General features: G+C 35.3%; 1 protein-coding gene and 1 non-coding gene across 6 annotated transcripts in view; one reads left to right on the top strand and one right to left on the bottom strand.

Annotated features, from left to right (window-relative positions):
* Positions 1 to 21,415, bottom strand: part of CARMIL1 (capping protein regulator and myosin 1 linker 1) — a 413,672-nt gene that overhangs the window by 129,611 nt on the left and 262,646 nt on the right. For all 5 annotated transcript variants that reach the window (XM_043975746.1, XM_043975748.1, XM_043975747.1 and 2 more), the window contains exons 13-16: positions 15,071 to 15,174; positions 11,998 to 12,075; positions 11,794 to 11,870; positions 6,262 to 6,366 (exon numbers count right to left, since the gene is read on the bottom strand). In XM_043975746.1, coding sequence (XP_043831681.1) covers positions 6,262 to 6,366; positions 11,794 to 11,870; positions 11,998 to 12,075; positions 15,071 to 15,174 — 364 coding nt within the window. The remainder of the gene's footprint in view (positions 1 to 6,261; positions 6,367 to 11,793; positions 11,871 to 11,997; positions 12,076 to 15,070; positions 15,175 to 21,415) is intronic.
* LOC122737483 lies at positions 19,527 to 19,633 on the top strand. The gene has a single exon (XR_006354317.1). It is a non-coding gene; the product is annotated as a U6 spliceosomal RNA (small nuclear RNA).

Genomic DNA, 21,415 nt, shown 5'->3' with positions numbered 1-21,415 from the left:
ACCTATTTTTCCAAATAATTTGTATAATATTGGAATTAATTGTTCTTTAAATGTTGGGTAAAATTCACCCATGAACCCATCTGGCCCTGGGGATTTTTTCTTAGGGAGTTCATTAATGGCTTGTTCAATTTCTTTTTCTAATATGGGTTTATTTAAGGATTTTATTTCCTCTTCAGTTAACCTGGGCAGTTTGTATTTTTGTAGATAGTCATCATTTCATTTAGATTGTCAAATTTATTGGCATACAGTTGGGCAAAATAATTCCTAATTATTGATTTAATTTCTACTTCTTTTTTTTTTTTGGTGAGGCAGTTGGGGTTAAGTGACTTGCCCAGGGTCACACAACTAGTAAGTGTTAAGTGTCGGGGGCCAGATTTGAACTGAGGTACTCCTGAATCCAGGGCTGGTGCCTTATCCACTGCGCCATCTAGCTGCCCCTTCTACTTCATTTTTGATACTGGTGATTTGGTTTTCTTTTTTTTAATCAAATTAACCAATATTTTATCTATTTTATTGTTTTTTTCATAAAACCAGCTCTTGGTTTTATTGATTAATTCTACAGGTTTTTTTGCTTTCAATCTTATTAATTTCTCCTTTAATTTTCAGGATCTCAAGTTTAGTATCTAATTGGGGATTTCTAATTTGTTCTTTTTCTAGCTTTTTAAGTTGCATGCCCAATTCATTAATCTCCTCTTTCTCTTTTTTATTCATGTAAGCATTTAGAGCTATAAATTTTCCCCATAGCACTGCTTTGGCTGCATCCCATAGATTTTGGTATGTTGTCTCATTATTGTCATTCTCTTGGATATAGTTATTGATTGTTTCTATGATTTGTTGTTTGGCCCATTCATTCTTTAGAATGATATTATTTAGTTTCCAATTGATTTTCATTCCACTTTTCCCTGGCTCTTTCTTACATGTAATTTTTATTGCATCATTTTCTGAGAAGGATGCATTTACTATTTCTGTCTTTCTACATTTGACTATGATGTTTTTGTGCCCTAATACATGGTCAATTTTTGAAAATGTGCCATGTACTGCTGAGAAAAAGGTATATTCCTTTCTATCCCCATTCAATTTTCTCCAGACATCTATCATGTCTAACTTTTCTAGTAATCTATTCACCTCTTTCACTTCTTTCTTATTTATTTTTTGGCTAGATTTATCTAATTCTGAGAGGGGGAGATTCAGATCCCTCACTAGTATAGTACTACTGTCTAATTCCTCTTGTAACTCATTTAACTTCTCCTCTAAGAACTTGGATGCTATACCACTTGGTGCATACATATTTAATATTGATATTACTTCATTATCTATAGTACCTTTTAGCAAGATGTAATTTCCTTCCTTACCTCTTTTAATGAGATCTATTTTTGCCTGAACTTTGTCTGAGATAAGGATTGCTACCCCTGCTTTTTTTACTTTAGCTGAGGCATAATATATTCTGCTCCAGCCTTTTACCTTTACTCTGTGTGTATCTCTCTGCTTCAAATGTGTTTCTTGTAAACAGCATATTGTAGGATTCTGGTTTTTAATCCACTCTGCAATTCGCTTCCGTTTTATAGCAGAGTTCATCCCATTCACATTCACAGTTATTATTACTGACTGTCTATTCCCCTCCATTCTATTTACCCCCTTTGTACTTTTCCCCCCTTCTTTCACCCTATTCCTCCTCACCGACATTTTACTTCTTACCCCTGCCTCCCCCGATCTGCCCTCCCTTTTTATCACCCCCCTCTCTTTTCTTTACCCTTTTCTCCCTTGCTTTTGTCCTCCCTTTTATCAGTCCCCCCCCTTTCCCTTCCCCTTTTGCTTCCCTAAAGAATGCACTAAGTTTCTTTCTCCCAATGAACGTATATGTTATTCCCTCTTTGAATCAAATCTAATGAGATTAGGGTTGAAACAATGTTCACCCCTCCTTTCTTTCCCTCTATTGTAATAGGTTGTTTTTTTCACCTCTTCATATGATATAATTCATCCCATTCCACCTCCCCTTTCCTTTCCTCCCCTTAGACTCCCTTTTTAACCCCTTAATTTTTTTTGTATCATCACATCAAAGACAATTTATATTTATACCCTCTGTGTAAATTTCTTCTCTCTGCCCAAATATATTTACAGCTCTTAAGAGTTATGAGTATTATCTTCCCATGTAGGGATATAAGCAGTTTAACCTAATTGAGTAACCTTTTTTTTCCCCCTCTGTTTACCTTTTTAAACTTCTCTTGAGTCTTATATGTTGAGATCGAATTTTCTATTCAGTTCTGGTCTTTTTGTCAGGAAAGATTGAAAGTCTCCAATGTCATTAAATGTCCATCTTTTCCCCTGAAAGATAATGCACATTTTTGCTGGGTAATAGATTCTTGGCCGCAATCCAAGCTCCTTTGCCTTCTGGAATATCATATTCCAAGCCTTGCGGTCCTTTAATGTTGAAGCTGCCAGGTCCTGAGCAATCCTGACTGTGGCTCCATGATATTTAAATTGCTTCTTTCTGGCTGCTTGGAGTATTTTCTCTTTCACCTGATAATTCTGGAATTTGGCTACAATATTCCTTGGAGCTTTCCTTTTGGGGTCTCTTTCAGGAGGTGATCGGTGAATTCTTTCAATGATGATTTTATCTTCTGATTCTATGATATCAGGGAAGTTCTCCTTAATAATTTCCTGGAATATGGTGTCTAGATTCTTTTTCTGGTCATGGCTTTCAGGCAGACCAATGATTCTCAAATTGTCTCTCCTCGATCTGTTTTCCAGATCAGTTGTCTTTCCAATGAGGTATTTCACATTTTCTTCTATTTTTTCATTCTTTTGATTCTGCTTGACTGATTCCTGGTGTCTCATGGATTCCTTATCTTCCAACTGACCAATTTTAATTTTTAAGGCATTGTTTTCTTCAGTGAGATTATGCACCTTTTTTTCCATTTTTTTTTAGTGAGGCAATTGGGGTTAAGTGACTTGCCCAGGGTCACACAGCTAGTAAGTGTTAAGTGTCTGAGGCTGGATTTGAACTCAGGTACTACTGAATCCAGGGCCGGTGCTTTATCCACTGTGCCACCTAGCCGCCCCCAGGTGAATTGTTTAAGGCATTGTTTTCTTCAATGAGATTATGCACCTTTTTTTTCCATTTGGTCAAATGAATTTTTTTTTTTTTAAGTGAGGCAATTGGGGGTAAGTGACTTGCCCAGGGTCACATAGCTAGTAAATGTTAAGTGTCTGAGGACGGATTTGAACTCAGGTACTCCTGACTCCAGGGCCGGTGCTCTATCCACTGTGCCACCTAGCTGCCCCCAAATGAATTTTTTAAGGCATTGTTTTCTTCAGTGAAATTATGCTCTTTTTTTTCCATTTGGCCAGTCAATTTTTGTGCTTCCTTTTCCAAGCTGCTGATTCTTTTTTCATAATATTCTTGTGTTGCTTTCATTTCTCTCCCCATTTCTCTCAATTGATTTTTAAAATCCTTTTTGAGCTCTTCCAGGAAGGCTTTTTGTTCTTGAGACCAATTCACCTTCCCTCTTAAGGCTTCACACGTAGGCAATTTGAGGGTACTGTCCTCATCTGAGTTTGCGTTGGCTTCTTCCCTATTGATACAGAAGCTCTCAATGGAGAGGGCTCTTTTTTGTTTCTTACTCATTATTGCAGCTTATTTATTTATTGTTTAAGTTGAGGTCTGCTCTGGGGGCACCAGGGTCCCTGTTTTGGGCTTCTTGTGCAGGGGTATAGGTGCTGTGTGACCGGCTTTTTACTCTGAGGCCTTTATAGTGTGTGCAGTTCGCCCCCCTGCACTTCCTGTCTGAGCACTTTGCCAGGCGCCCAATCCCACCTGACCCGTTCCTGGCCCTCCCGGCCGGGGCAGGTAGGTTTTTCCACTGTCCTTCTTGGCCACCAGATTTTTGAGCCAAGTTCCAGGGGCCTCAGTTGTTTGGCTGTGGCCCGCAGCTCCTGCTGACTTGCCCTGACCCCCTCGGCGCCGGGCTGCTGCCCTGCACTGGGCCTCCCTTTTGCCTGAGTCAGACCGACCTTTTCCTGAAGTCTTCTAAATTATCTCTGGTTGGAAGACTGTGTCTCTCTGTCTCTTTGCAGGTTCTGTAGTTTCAGAATCGATCCAGAGGCTTGATTTACTGTTCTTTTTGAGGGAACAGAAGGAGAGCTCAGGCAGTTTGCTGCTTCCTCTCTGCCATCTTGGCTCTGCCCCCTCGCATTCTGGGTTTTAAAAAGAAGCTTACTATTTAAAATTAATTTTGCATGTAACAGCCTGTATAATAATAAAGAAATAAGTTTATACCATCAGAAGGTAACCAACAGCTATACCTTTAAAAATCCTTATAATTACAAAAATACAATTACAGAAAAAGTATAATCAGTGTCCATACATTATACCGAGGTCTACTTTTGTTCCTTTTTTGCACTGATTTTTATTGGCCTTTCCACACATAGTACAGTTATTTACCACTTAAAAAAAAAATAAAGTATGTTAGTAATTCATTGTTTTGCTGTGTCATCTTCTGTTTAGTCATTCCCTAATTTGGTGGCATTTAGATAATTTGTAGTTTCTTCTCCATTTTACCTATAACAGGTATAAACATTTTTTAAAAGTTTACTTCCTTAAAGTGAGGCTGTAAATGACATTTGCTACACAAATGAATTAAATTTATTACAAGTATAAAGGAAATCCTTTATAAAATATAGGGTCATGGCTATATACATGTTACATGGTAATTATGTTGTAACAGATTTTATTTAGGGGAATAAGACAATTTTTGTTATATTTATATAAGTATAAAGTCTGACTAATTATGTAAATGGACTAGCCTTTTGGGAGGGGGGGAAGGCGGGGCAATGAGGGTTAAGTGACTTGGCCAGAGTCACACAGCTAATGTCAAGTGTCTGAGGCTAGATTTGAACTCGGGTCCTCCTGAATCCATGGCCAGTGCTTTATCTATGGACTAGCCTTTCTACACTATAAACATTTTTTCTCCTGGGTTGGAGATATTTAGAATAAATATTATCATTGTTTTATTTTTAATTAAATTTTATTTATACAGAAATCCAGCTTCTTACCCTCTCACCTTCTGTACTACTTATGATAAAACAAAACTTTTGTTATAAATATATATAAAGTAAAGCAAAGCTCACATTGGCCTTATTTTTTTAAAGACCATTGTTTTAAAGGTAACAAAAAAAAAAGGTAACCAAATATATTATTTGGTAACATATTACTATTTTGATAAGTAATTCATTTATAATTTCAATATAAATTAGAGAAAATAGTCAAGTCCTCAACTATTTTGGAAAGATCTAAAAATTTACACAATTAGGTAAATACCTTATTAGACACAATATTGTAATTAGATAAATGCCTATTTTTTTTTTAGAAAAACCATTTATGCTGATTGTCTATTACCCCAAATGACATCAGATGAAGGTCATCTTCAGCAATGTGAAATGGGAAAAAATTTTGGCATTTTGTTTTATCTTTTTGGAGTATTGGGTAGAGGAGGAAGAATATGAAGGAGGATGTCATGACTCTATCACTTAATTATTTTTAAAGACAATTTCTTGTTCCAGCAGTAGTTTAATTCTTTTGCCCTCATAATAACACAAAACTTTATTTTTTTGTGGCAGTGAAGGTCAGAGGTCATAACTGAAAGTCACATAATGCTCATTTCATTTTACTAAATATTTTCAAGTACCATCATTTCACTGGAGCTTCTAAACAACAGTAAACTTGATTTATTTGCATTTTGTTTTCCACTTTGATGCTTTCATACCATTGAAACAACCAAAAGAGATAGCTAGAAATAAGATGATAAGAAAAAAGGGGTCTGGATAATTCAGAAACTGAACATATGCATAACTATTCTAGATTTTGCTTATCATTAAGTTAGTCAGAATGCATAGTTATCAAGACTAGAAACAGCACAATAATTTATGTGCCCAAGATTATGTGTCAGAAGGTTCTTGAAGAGTAGTTAATCAAAAAGAAAGAAAAGAAAAAAGAAAGAAAAATGATCCTTATGAACACAGATTTCATAAAAGAAAAAAGCTAAAGGCATAAGACAAGAGGGAAATCTTTTTAGTCCAAGCTGCTAATAGCATCAGTGTTGTGGATCTTCCCTCCTGGTGGTCAAAAAGAACCTGTTGGAGGTTTAGAAGCACTGGCATTTTGATCTGCCTTCTGAGCTTTTGGATTACATCTCCCATTCTTCAATAAAATCATCCAGAAAATTGAACTTCAAAAGCTCTGGAGAAAAAGAACAAGGCACTTACTTTAAAGGCTCAGGAGAGAGTTTAGTGCCTGAAAGGTTGATTTGCATCAGGGCAAGAGAACTGCTGAAAAACTGTTTGAAAGACGGTGGTACATCTTTTCCTTTCCTGTAAATCAAAAAACATCACAGGTTAACACTGACATTTTCACAGAAATATATAATTCCAAAATGGCCAGTGTTGACAGATACACAATTAACCCAATGGCTACACGCAGATCCTTTGTGAATTAATGGAAGGAATGGCCAAATTTTCAGAAGTACTTTAAAGGTAAAACAAACAAACAAAAACCAACAACAACCCCAAATCAAATGATGGGACAGGGAAATATAAGTGAAGAAATAGATCCCCTAATCAATAATCAATATCAATATCAAGTTCCTACTGTATCCCAATGGCACAATGCCATTATTCTCTTTTCTCAAATAAACTAATTCCTGCTGAGTATTTTTTTTTTATTAAAGTCAAAGTTTGAGATTTAAAAGTGAATATGTTTAACTCTGGTATTAAAAAAAAAAAAAAGATGCCTTTTGCAGGGGTTTGGAGGCAGGCTGAAATATATCCCCAATCACAGTTGCCAATGGCCCATGAAAGACCTTGGTGGCACACAGAACTGGAGAAAAAACTCAGAGACTGTTGTGCAGTAAGAGAAATGAATAACAGATAAGCACCCTAAGTGGTATAGGGACATTCATGAATTTTGTTTGTTTGTTTTTGTTTTTGTTTTTGCAGAGCAATGAGGGTTAAGTGATTTGCCCAGGGTCACACAGCTAGTTAAGTGTCAAGTGTCTGAGGCTGGATTTGAACTCAGGTCCTCCTGAATTCAAGGCCAGTGCTTTATCCACTCATTCATGAATTTTTAAAGGATTCAAAGAAAAGCTTTAAGCATTTTGGGTAGACCTTTTATGAAGGATTTGTAGGAAGAAGTGGACAAGAACTCCACAGGAGAGATGGCATGAATGAACTGTCATATACACTTTTTGTTGTTGTTGTTGTTTAGTCATTTTTCAGTCATGTTCAACTATTCTTCCAACTCCTTTGGTGTTTTCCTGGCAAAGATACTAGAGGGGTTTACCATTTCCTTCTCCAGTTCATTTAAAGATGAAGAACTAAGGCAGACAGGGTTAAGTGACTTGCCTAGAATCAGACAGTAAGTGTCTGATTAGAACTCAAGAAGATGAGTCTTTCTCAGACCCAGAACTCTATCTACTGTGATCACTTAGTTACCCTGTGATCTATATTAATGGAGGGAAATCAATGCGATATATTGAAGTATAAAAGTAAGCATATATTAAGGGGTAAAAAGGTTAAGGGAAAGGAGGTCTCATTGGAACAGAAGATTCACTGCTCATCTGATGATGCAGACAATCCCTACCTGTCCCTGGCAGTGTTAGCAAAAGTAATGAGATTCAAGTGCAAACAGCTTTTGAATTATTCTGAAACAAATCACTAAACAACATGGAAAACAGGAATAGCAGGAGACCTGTCACCCTACATCTTCTCTTGCTCTTTTCTTTTTCCAGGTACACCAATCCCATTTAATTAAATTCATGCCCACTCTCCCACAGAAATGACAGACAAGTGAAATATCCACAACCTCCAAATGCATACTCTGGCCTTGAATAAAAAAGGGACAGAATAAAGTCAGCAAACACCACATCATTGGGGCTAAGAAGTAACCCAGGATTTAAAAGGGATAGATTGGCTAAAGTAAGGTCATTGCACTATTGATCCTGAATATTTTCTCTATTCTGTATAGTGGGTATTGTTCTAGTATCAAAAATGGCATCCTGGTATACTTGTCAATATTTGACAAAGGTTAAGTTACTACCAGAGGACACAGAGCAATTTCAGGTTATTTAAGGGAAAAGGAAATTTTGCCATTTTGTTCTACTTGAATAAAAGAAAAATGAATATCTCTGTACTTGTATTAATTAACCACTTGGCTTTCAGGAACAGCAATATTTTTACAATACATACAACAGATTTTGTATTGTTCTTTGAATTAATTTCTCCTTCCAATTATTTTTTTGGGAAATGATCTTCAGTCAAGTCGCAAACTCTATCCTTATCAGAGTTAAGAACTCGACACTAGGGGCAGCTAGGTGGCACAGTGGATATAGCACTGGCCCTGGATTCTGGAGTACCTGAGTTCAAATCTGGCCTCAGACCCTTGACACTTACTAGCTGTGTGACCCTGGTCAAGTCACTTAACCCACCCCCACCCCCCCAAAAAAAAGAGGAAAAAAAAAAGAAAGAAGAACTCAACACTGGTTTATTTCACTCATGCCATTTAAGGGTTCCCAAGGAGGCAATGTTCTTTTATTTAAAAGATTGTAATGATATTGAACATTCCTGTCCTTCTGATAAAGGCCTCATTTGTAAAATATATAGGGAATTAAATCAAATTTATAAGAATCCAAGTCATTCCCCAATTGAGAAATGGTCAAAGGATATGAACAGGCAGTTTTCTGATGAAGAAATCAAAGCTATCCATTGCCATATGAAAAAAATGCTCTAGGGGAAGCTAGGTGGCACAGTGGATAGAGCACCAGCCCTGGAGTCAGGAGTACCTGAGTTCAAATCCAGCCTCAGACACTTAACACTTACTAGCTGTGTGACCCTGGGCAAGTCACTTAACCCCAATTGCCTCACTAAAACAAACAAAACAAAACAAAACAAAACAAAAAATGCTCTAAATGACTATTGATTAGAGAAATGCAAATCAAAACAACTCTGAGGTACCACCTGACACCTATCAGATTGGCTAATATGACAAAAAAGGAAAATAATAAATGGTGGAGAAGCTGTGGAAAAATTGGAACACAAATGCATTGCTGGTGGAGCTGTGAACTGATCCAACCATTCTGGAGAGCAATCTGGAATTATGCCCAAAGGGCTATAAAGTTGTGCATACCCTTTGACCCAGCAATACCACTTTGGAGTCTTTTTCCCAAAGAGATCATGGAAAAGGGAAAAGGACCCACATGTACAAAAATATTTATGGCTGCTCTTTTTGTGGTTACAAGGAATTGGAAATTGAGGGGCTGCCCATCAATTGGGGAATGGCTGAACTAGTTGTTATATATGATGTAATGGAATTCTATTGTGCTGTAAGAAACGATGAGCAGGAGGAATTCAGAGAAACCTGGAAGGACTTGCATGAACTGATGATGAGTAAGATGAACAAAACATTGTACACAGTATCATCGACATTATGTGTTGATCAACTGTGACAGACTAGATTCTTCTCACCAATACAATAGTAAAAGAAACTTCCAAAGGACTCATGATGGAAAAGGTTCGCCAAATCCAGAAAAAAAAGAACTGTGGAATATAGATGCTGATTGAACCATACTATTTCTTTTGGTTTTGGTGCTGCTGTTTTTCTTTTTTGAGGTTTTGATTATTGAAAACTATCTCTAGAGGCAGCTAGGTGGTGTAGTAGATAGAGCACTGACCCTGGAGTCAGGAGGACCTGAGCTCAAATCTGGCCTCAGACACTTAACACTTAACTAGCTGTGTGACCCTGGGCAAGTTGCTTAACCCCAATTGCCTCACTAAGAAAATTAAAAAAAAAACAACACAAAGAAAACTATCTCTACATGTAAATGGAAAATAATAAAATACTTTTATTTTTAAAAGAAAGTATTTTACTCAAATCAGGTGAATTTGCTCAACTTTTTTTTCTTCCAAGTGACCTTCAACATATCTATTCACCTAATCAATCTTTTACAGCTCTATCTAAAGTGGTCTGTTTTATGGTCTTACAAGCTTATTGAATGACAAATTTACAACTTGAGCCAAGAAGAAAAAGTTTTATAAGTCCTTTCAGGAGATGAACCCTACTAACTCCCTGATGACTTCTCCATCCAGTACAACGGTTCAGATATTTCATTAACTTCTACCTTCAAATTCAACAATTCCTTTTCACCTACTCCCTCTGTAAACTTTTTATCCTATCTTATAAGGAGGAATTGCTTAAGTAGAATGTAAGCCACCACTTTGACAATTTAAGTAAATTTGTAATATAATGTATAATAAAATAATGTATATATACATATATACATACTTACATACTATATAGCTGTATGTATTTTATAGATCTCTTTATACTCATATATTATATATATTATCTTTATATTTATATTATACACCACATCTACTATATCATACATTAAATCACAAATTTATTTAAAGTGTCAAACTGTATACACACACAGGTAAAAGTATATAAGGCAATGTTCATTTATATATCATCCTCAGGGATGATCAGATTTTCTAGAAATCAGAAATTTTATTTTTCTTAAGCATCAGAACTTTTCTAAAAATGTGTAACCATTTTTGATGGGCATCTAAAATCACATATACTTTCCCTACTTTCTTAAATGAAGTATACTGAACTATAAGGAATAAATTGTGATCTGGGGTTTTCATAACCCTATCTTTGCTTTATTATAGTCAAACTAAAAAAATGTAAGCTTAAGAACCTAAGAGAGGATGGGTGTGTACTTTGGGAGATAATTGAACAAACAAGAAGAACTCTGACCACAGGGAACATTTATTGAAACTAAGTAACTAATAACTCCTTTAATAGCTTCCCCACACCCACATGGGTCTGGCTAGATTATGATGGGTACAGCCCATGTGGGTGTGTTAAGCTCAGCATGACTAAGAACCGCCCCTCCCCTTCCTGTAAAAGAGTCAGTGAGATACAGTTGAGATTTGGTTAGGAGGGGGTTAGGATAAAGGCAGTTAAAGAGGGCTCTGAGGAAAATGGGGAAGGAAAGCAGACATTTAGAGGTGCTGCTGCTGTTTGACCTTCGGACAAAAACAAAAGAGACTGCACAGCTGATTCTACTTAAAGCTACAGATTTTGGGTGTGATGAGTTTTTGTTTTCTTTGAGGCAAAGCTAGTTCTTTGGAGCTAGCTGGGCTGGAGGCAGGTTCAGGGTGTCTGGGGCCTTTTTACCCCAAAGATTTATACATTGTTTCTAGTTCTATTAATCTCACTTGTGTAATTCAGATATTGTTTTAAACTTGTTCCCATTAATAAACCTGTTTTGTTTTTGAAAGAGACTGTTTCTTTTCTTACCTCAATATTAAGGCGAGCCACCCAATTAACTCTTCCATTACTAAATTTTGCCCTTACAGAACCTAATATGATTCTTTGACAACTTTAGAACGGTTGTAAATATGAACACTATAGTGGTTATTTTAATGTGGTGAAATACAGTGATGGCCTAAGATATTGTGGAGATGCAACCAAATAAGTTGTAGAAGAGTTGCTGATCAGCATGGGTAAAGATTTCCTCACTGAAGCTTCTCTAAACTGATTAACTCATAGATCAAGACCAAAGCAAAACTTAACAAAAGAAAAAAAAATAAAGATTTAACATCTTTAGATAATTATGTGATAGTTATTGCCTTTTAGTATTTGTCTGAAAGCCATTACTTAAAATTTCTGTGACAAGAGAAAGGTTTCAATGTTTGACACATGGATGAAATTAATGGTACTTGGAAGGAATGCCATACCGGTGAGAAAAGACAGTCCTGGAGAGGCTGAGAACAGCTAAATGTTGAAGGCATCCACGAAGGAGTGCTCCACAGACCTGAAAAGTAAAAACCTCAGCTTATCAAATATCTCTGGTTACCTAAGTCTATTTTACTCAAAAGAAATTCCACTGCATCACAATTTAATGGATGCTAAGACTCCAAGGCAAGATAAAGAAACATTACCACGTCCAGGGCACACTCCGTGTTGGATAAATCCAGGTGAGCAATGGCATTTGGCTGAGCCAAAAAGCTGTACAGGTACTTGAAAAAAAAAAAGGAACAACAATAATAACAAATTAACCATTAAAAACACTAAAAATAAGATGAAATATTTCTAGCATTAAAAAATTAGAAACTTTAGAAAAACTAGAAAAATTTGCTTGCATTTCTTCTATATCTTCCCAACCTGCAATAACATTATCACAATTCTTGTTATAATTTCATAATCCTAAAAACAAAACTCCAGAAAATATTTAATATCAAACTAAGCTTGAGAAAAATTTGAGAAACCTCCAAATGCAATCTGGACTCCCCAAACCCCTGTCTGTTATGCATCACTAAATTTGTTTGATTAGCTCAGCTTATGCTATACCATTTTGAAAAGTGCTAATTAATTTCAACTCCTGAGATTGAAATGCCATCTGAATTACAGTTGCTCTCTTAAAATGCTAATCAATTTTGAAAGTTCAAATGAAATCTTATACTCTGTTAGGATCACCACTAATCTGAATCTGAACCATATGATGCTCTCTGGCTAGCCGCTGCTTTGACATACATAGTCTTCCTGTCCTGAAGGCTTTATAAATGTAATAAGACAGGTTTGACAGAACTATTAGGGAATTAAAAAAAAAATTTCTCACCCACAGCTGGGTAAACTCCATTTTGAGAGGTTACACATAGCCTTCCCTTCACAAAATGGCTGAAAGTGCATGAACTGTAGCTTTATTATTCTGTGTGCATGTGAAAAATTAAAAATTGAAAACTTCTGATAGAACTTTAACCTGCATTATGACAAGCCACAGCAAGACGTAGAGTGTTCCTCATGTTCCAAGAGGGACAATCTCCATAAAGAAATTTAAAAGTTGCATATATGACAAGGGGCAATTTGAAAAAGGAACTATAAGCTCATTCCTCTACTTAGCTGAGAATCTTGTAGTTATTGGCCAACATTCGTTAATTTTAGAAAATTCAGTTGGAAGGAAAATATGGTGAGAGCTACTGTTCTAATGGAAAAATTACTTAGACAAGAGAAGGTTAATGTGAGATAAGCAGACTCACAAAGTACATTCAAAACAGAGCTAAGAATATTTCTGATTTAAGGTACATAGCTATAACAGGACCTTGAACTCAGCAGACAACTCCAGGTGAATTGACTGGAGCAGAGGTACATGGTGTGGTAGACAGAATTAAACTGGCCTCACAGGAATACATGGACCTAAGTCTTTTCTCTTATACATGACCTAGGACAAGTTATTTAACATCTCAGTGCTTCAGGCAACTCTCTTTGACTAGAAATTATACAAAAGGTACAGAATAGCCCTGGTAAAAGGAGTTTCCTATGCCAATGAAATCACAAGTACTGTTCCTATGGACTGCTAAAGGTCCCTGACTACAAAGTCCATCAGAATTTTCTCATTCTTCCCCCAAAACACAATCTTAGATGACTAATACTATTCCCATTTATTTGTAGTTTGGTCACATAACATTCACAGTTTCTTACTTGGTTCTCATTTAATTTAAAATCTCTACAATGTATTCCTTCCCAGCATTTCCTACAATTGTTTAACATCTTACTGTCGAAATTAGGCCTGTGCATCTGTTTTGGAGGGATTACAGCAGGAATGGATCATCAGTTAAGGTGATAGCTAAGGATTATACACAACAGTCATCATTTATTGTAGGAAAAAAAGCAAAAAAATATCTTTTCAGTATGGTAGGTAGAAAGTTGGGAGGAAGGATATCAGGAAGAACAAAGTGGAACAAAATAAAAGAGAAATGTCCCTAGTGTCATCACCTTAAGAACTTGTCTTAATCAGCTTACCCAGTGATGGCCAACTCTGTAGGTTATCTGACCCTTGGGAGCAAAGGCTGTTTTGCACCTTCAATTTGAGAACAGGGGTCTGAAGTCAATAGTTCTTTAATAAATACTTACTCAATTGCAATGAATCCTAACCAAAGGTAAAAGTCAGGATTCATCATGATCATCAATTTCTATATAATTTTAAGACTGGATTAATTTATCATACTAAAAAGAACTGCTAAATACTTACATTATTTATCCTTTCTTTAAAATAAACTGCACAAATCTGTTGTTTTAAGTTTTTCAAAATATTTTTCTTTCTTATTTCCTTCAATGACCATATGTGAAGCTCAATGGAGCTACCTATCATTACAGATGGCTGCTTCTGAAATAACTGAATATTCTAGGATTATTCAATTATGCTTATTCTAGTATTCACATCCTTAAATGATACAGTATGATGAAGCTCTCCACTTGCTACGGAATAGCAGAAGGCATAGAATTCTGAACCATGTTTGTTTGACCAATGTTCTACATTTTAAAAACTTTTATAAATAAAAACTATTATAAATATCCAAATTAACTACAAAGAAATTATGAAAGAAGATGTTACCTGTATCCAGAGAAAGAACTAATAAATAGAAGTGTGTTATGTATACACATATATGTATACATATATACACACACACACACACACATATATATATATATATACACACATAAATACACACACACACACACACACACACACACACACACACACACACACACACACACTTGTTCTAGTGGTAGCCATCTGGGGGAATGGTGGAGGTGAAGGGATAAATTTACAAGATAACTTTATTATATATTTAAAAGGAATAGCTAGTTGCACATAATAGATCTGCACTTTCATTGAAACCATCATTTTTTTTAATGCTATGTTACGGAAATGCTTGTTTTATACAATATTATTTTTAAATTTTAAATAAAATATTAGGGGTGAAAATGAGCAACATTCAAAAAGTTTCATTGCTGTACCAAAAAGGGAAAGGAATGACTACATTAAAGGAAATCATTACCAAAGAAGAATGCGGACAACTCAATAAAAATCAGGTTAGTCATGTGAACGGCATTGATTTCATAGTTATGTAGATAGAAGGGAATGAACTAAAGCATTGCCTTCAGGAATCATAAAAAATTCATGAAAATACAACTTTGTCCAAGAAACCAAATGATGTAACAAGCAAGTCTTACCGAGAGGTCATCTCCCCGAAGAGCGTTCCCTGAGAGGTCTAAGTGGGTGAGGGTGGTAGCGATGAGCTGGTTGGCACTGAGTGATTGAGAAAGGCTATTCACCCCTATAATATAAAGAAGAGTTAAGTTCAATTTCCCTTTAAATGGAACAAGATCAGGCTTATTATAAATTTCCTGTAAATAAGCTAGCAGTAGCAACTCAGAACGTGTAACTAAAGGAGCCAGTGACTCATTTCTCCAAACTTGTGTTTTCTTTTAATAAAAAGTATCATGACAAGAAGGTGTTAGGTGGTGGTTTTTTTTAATATGAGTGGCTAAGTATCAACATAGATGGCCATGTGTTATCTACCCAACTCTCCTCTAAGCTTTGAACTCAAATATTGTTTGGTTGGCAAAGGTTAAAGAATAGAATGGACCTTTAAAGATCTTAGATTATGCAAATGAGAAACTGAGGCCCAGAGAAATTAAGTGACCAGCTCAAAAGCAAACATGCAGGAAGTAACAGAACTAGTATTCCAAAGCAAGTCTTCCAAGGTCCAATCTAGTTTTCTTTCCACAACACCAAGAAGTTTAAAATATTTCCTTTCAACTCCTGAAGTACTACAAATGAATTAATTGTCCGAATTTATCTTATTCTAAAAACTTGCCAAGTGCTTTTACAATAAAATGTAGTATTTCAATGATAAATGTGACTATTAACAAACATAAGGAAAAATAAAACAGATAAATACAAAATCAAATATTAACAATATCAAATGTTTTAATGCATTCTCAACTTGTTAATATAGTAACTGCTATGTTTATAATGATGTTAACAAAATATCAATTAATAAAATACTTTATTCATTGTATTCACCCATTTATTCAACATTCAATCAAAATTTACTCACTATTGTTGAAAGCACAATTTAGGATCTTAGTGTAAGGGTGGGGATATCAATCTTAATACCTTTATCAGGTGAGAACACATTTCCATTGCTGACTGGTGTGAATAATGACTGAATATCTCCTTCAACTACTTCAGCATTATGAGAATCAAATGTGAATTTATGTAGTGTGCTTTTCAAATCTTAAACCTCATAAACATTTTTTTCTAGAAGTCTAAAAGAGGCTATGTTTATGAAAAATGGCCACCTTGCTTTGGTACTAATAAATTTTTACCTGCTATGATAAAAACATATGGAATACACCAGTCTCATATTAAAATATACAATTATTTGTTATTCTACTAACATGTAATAAATATTATACCAAATGCTTAAAAATATCAGGGATATCATTCTTCTTTAAATTATTCTGTTCTAGAATGTGACAAAACTCAATAAATGCAGAAGTGAATTAGAAGGCCCAATCACTCCTGACAGCAAAAATGCTTCTTGACAAGTATGGGTACTTGGCAATAGGCCAGGATCTGAAAATAATCAGTATTGTATAATGTTATCTAGTAAGCTTAATGCTAGTGTGGTAAAATGAAAAATTTCTTTCTGTCTCCTCCCTATGTTAATAAGCATGCCAATAGCAGGAAATTACAAAAATGTAGAAAGTAGAAACTCATACCTATTCTAAATACAGATTTACACCTTAGACTTGGGCTTTGTGGCAATTTTAACCAAGCTCTTTATTTTGATAGAGCAGCATTTCCATAGTTGGAAGAAGTTAGCACCAAATGGATATGACCTGACCTAATCAGAATGAAAGGATGCAGAACTAGAAAACTATCGTTTTGTAACTATCTATGGAAGAGGTAAGGTATTGATGTGGAAGAATTAAGAGATTATATTAAAAGAAAGAAATAAAACTGAAAAATATACTGAAATAAAGAAATAAAATTTTCTGTCCAACAGTCAACGGTTGTAACTACTATTGCTTCAAGACTAATTTTCTTTTTGAACCACTTGAGGCTCAACTCAAAGATGAGAGACAATAAATAAATTAATTAATTAATTAATAAGTAAATAAATGAATAAATAAACAAACAAACAATTAAATAAATAAATGAGTGAATGAATGAGAACAATTATTCATATTTTAAAAACATTAAAATTTTTTGCAAAATGAAAGAAATAAAAATAAAAATAAAGTTTTGCAAAATGACTTCCCTTGAACTCTATGTCAGGTAGAACAACTATTATTATGTCCTTGGTCACAGAGCTATTACTTGTAAGGAGACAAGTTCCAAACCCAGATCTCCAAATTCCCAGTACAATAATTGTTTTAGGTATTCCATAGCCTCTGAAAAGGCACATTTCAAGATACAATACCTAGAAAATGGCTATATCAAATCTCACTTGTTTCATAAGTAATATTCTAATAGATACCTTAAATTTCCAAAATGGACATTAAGGAGGAAGAGGGAGTATATACACACACCTATCTTAACACCAAAATAGTCTTGGACCTATTAAAAAGGTTTTGTTGTGTTTTGTTTTGTTTGGTGAGGCAATTGGGGTTAAGTGACTTGCCCAGAGTCACACAGCTAGTGTCAAATGTCTGAGGCTGGATTTGAACTCAGGTCTTCCTGAATCCAGGGGTCTTAAGGAAAAAGCCAAAGTCAAGGGGGGAAAGAAAGTGGGAGGAGTAAAACTGAAGAATAATAGAAATAGGGATCTCATTCTCCCTCACTTTAGTTTTCCTTTTTAGAAAATTCCATTTTCCATCCTTTTATTTAAACTCCATTATGTATAGCCCATAGCCAGTGAGAGTTGATCATTGATGCCTTCTGGGGATACTTACTGGCTGACATAATTACATTCGATTGTGAGGTTTTAGGGAAATATTGGAGGGATCTTAGTGAGATATAGAATAGGTTTCAAGTCTGAGGATTATAAATGCAATTATCATAGTGACCCCTATGAATAATAATATGTGAAAAATAATTCAGACTAATAAGAATATTTTCAAATGGATAGACTTTCTAGGAAACAATCACAATGACCTTAAGAAATTTGAGTGCTTGCTGTAACATCTCCTTTTTTTTTTTTGTAACATCTCTTTTAATAATCAACCACCAGGGGAACAGGAGGGACAAAAAGGGGGAAAAAAATCTATCTGCCATGTAAATGAACCTTTTAACATGCTTTAATCCAAAAGATGAATAATCGCTTTGAAACATGGATAGAGATTTTTATTCAGATAAAGGTTGGAATCCATGACCTTTGATGTAATTTTTAACTCTGAGAATCTAGTATTCTATAATTCTTGTAATCACTGGAACTCAACTTCTAGAATGGCACAGAGCAGTCATTTGCCTTACTCACTGATTCTGATTCTTTGTCTTGTCATCTTTCTACCATGTATTATTGTTCTAAAAGTCACATCCAAGGGAATAAATTAGCAATTTTGCATAGAAATGTTCTATAAATTTGTTTATATATACATTGACCATCATTATATGGTGGAGTTCAATTTCAAGTGGAAAGGGGGAAATAAAGGGAAAAGCATTTCTAGAAATGACTATGCTTTAAACAAAATGGCCAGGGCAGCAAGATGGTGCAGTGGATAAAGCACCGGCCCTGGATTCAGGAGGACCTGAGTTCAAATCTGGCCTTAAGACACTTGACACTTACTAGCTGTGTGACCCTGGGCAAGTCACTTAACCCTCATTGCCCCCACCCCCAAATAAATAATAAATAAAAACAAACAAACAAATAAATAAATAAATGAATGAATGAATGAATGAATGAATAAATGAATGAATGAATAAATAAATAAATAAATAAACAAAATGGCCGTGACATAACAAAAGGCATTTTTAAAGGACAGATTAGGAATGGAGTAGTCAAAGAAATATTCTTATTAATCAAGATGGATAGTTTTGAAGAGGAATTTGGCTCAAATCTCAGATCATTTATAGATATATTTGTGTGATGCTGGATAAGTCAACCCTGTGCTTAAGCTTCCTCATATGTATGAGAGTTGGATTGGATAATATCACTTTCAGCTCTAAATCTATGATTTCATGAAAACTGAATTTTAAGAAAACTGGAAAGAAGGTACATAACAGAGGAGCTCAATGGAATTCCTAAGTTGTCCAAATTATATAAATAAATCCTCTTCTGAAGGATCTCAGAGTGCTTTGTAGTTTTTATTGTTCAGTTAATTTTTCAATCTCATCTGATTCCTGGCGACCCCATTTGGGCTTTTTTGTTGTTGTTGTTGTTGTTGTTATTTTTTGCTGTGTGACCCTGAGCAAGTCTCTTAACCATTTTCAGCCTCAGTTTCCTAATCTGCAAAATGGGAATAATAACAACATCTACCTCACAGGGATCAAAGGAGGATAATATACATAAAGCACTTCATAAACCTTAAAGCACAAAGAAAATACTCATTATTTCCTTAACTGTACCATGCTAGATGCCCACAATATCCCTTCTAGATCTAAATCCATGATGCTATGACTTGCTGCCCCGGCATCATAGAATTTCATTCTGGAAGAGACGTTAGAAAATATCATCTAGTGCTCGCTTCGGCAGCACATATACTAAAATTGGAACGATACAGAGAAAATTAGCATGGCCCCTGTGCAAGGATGACACGCAAATTCGTGAAGCGTTCCATCTTTTAAAAAAATATATATCATCTAGCACTGTCATTATCAAGATGAAGACATTAAGGAGATAAAATATTATGTCTGAGGTCCCACAGGAAATAAGGAGCTGTTATTGGATCCAATGCTCATTCCACCCTACTGCAATATGCTGCCTCTGTTCTCAACATCTCCAGGCTGCTTAAATTAGGAGACTACTAAATAGTTGGGGCAGCTAGGCGGCACGTTGGATATCAGGCACTAGGCCTGGAGTCAGGAAGATCTGAGTTAAAATTCAGCCTGACTTTTGTTTGCCTCAGTTTCTTCATCTGTACAATTAGCTGGAGAGGGAATGGCAAACCACTCTAATATCTTTTCCAAGAAAACCCTAAATGGGGTCACAAAGAATTGGAAACAACTGAAAAAATGACTAAAAAAAATTAAATTCTTATTCCTGAAGAACTGTACCCTGATGATTTTCTTCCTTCTCATACATTTTATACATGCAGGTTGTGATGCTATAGGAATGAGACTGTTCTTGTATAGTGTAGCAGATAAGTTGTCATTGTTGTACAAATCTGAGCATGTCACTACACTGCTCAGAAATCTTTTTAGACTCAGACTTAAAAGTAAGCTCAGAAGTCACCTAGTTCAACCTCGATGGGAAGTACATTATCCCTGATAAGTGGTCATTTAGGATTTCTAGTGATGGAGTAGGTACTTCCCTGCTAGTTTCCAAGATAAATGGTACACTTTGGGATTCAAGGTGGTAATTACCTTAGTACATTCAATTCAGATTCATCCCCCACACTAGAACCAACATCTTGTACATAGCGTGGAAATGTATTATTAGAGGGACACCATTGTTGTCCATCTTCTTTGTAAGTAATTCCATTGCTCTGAAAGCTATTTATGAAAGTAAATTATGGTAGGACCATGATATAATATGTACAGTTCTTTCTAATCACATAGAGTTCAAAGGTTCAGAAAATTGATTTTTCACTTCACGAAATCACCATCTTAAATTCATAATATATTTTCCCATCTTCTTCCATAAAACTTGTTATTCTCTAATCATTTGTGGAATAATGAATTTATCATTAGCCCTGGGGATGGGTTGCAATTCTATTCCATGCTATATTATTTTATTTTTCTTGCTCATAATTATCTTAATATTGTGGAGAAAAATAATATGACCCTTCATACTTGGCAAAGCTGGGCTCCTATGTTTGGAATATAATATGTAATTATGCTATGATGCAGGTTTACATGATTATTAGAGTCACACTTGTTTATTATATGCAGAAAAAAAGCATTAAACTTCAACATCTATAGTCACATACATCTAGCTAGACAAATAAATACTCTCCTTCCTTTTCTCTCTTCCCCCAATTCCTAACATATGAATAGCTTGATTCCACTCTGAACAATGAGCATTTATCCCAGAAGCAGAAATAAGGATATATCTGGGGGTGATATCATTTCAATAGTATAATTTATACATTTAGGATAGAATATAAGCTTCTTTTCCCTCTGTATTCTTCATATTTAGCCCAGTGCTGGCCAAAAAAAGAAGGTTTGTTGACCTACTGATAAGCTTTAGATCAAAGCTTCTTCTTCTTTTTTTTTTTTTTAGTGAGGCAATTGGGGTTAAGTGACTTGCCCAGGGTCACACAGCTAGTAAGTGTTAAGTGTCCGAGGCCGGATTTGAACTCAGGTACTTCTGACTCCAGGGCCCGTGCTCTATCCACTGTGCCACCTATCTGCCCCAGATCAAAGTTTCTTAAAGTGTCTGTCATAACCCCACATGGGGTCACATG

The sequence above is a fragment of the Dromiciops gliroides genome, chromosome 1 (assembly GCF_019393635.1).
Source record: "Dromiciops gliroides isolate mDroGli1 chromosome 1, mDroGli1.pri, whole genome shotgun sequence".
Taxonomy (NCBI): Eukaryota; Metazoa; Chordata; class Mammalia; order Microbiotheria; family Microbiotheriidae; genus Dromiciops; species Dromiciops gliroides.
Note: the sequence above shows the minus strand (reverse complement) of the source record. Positions and strands in the feature narration are given on the sequence as shown.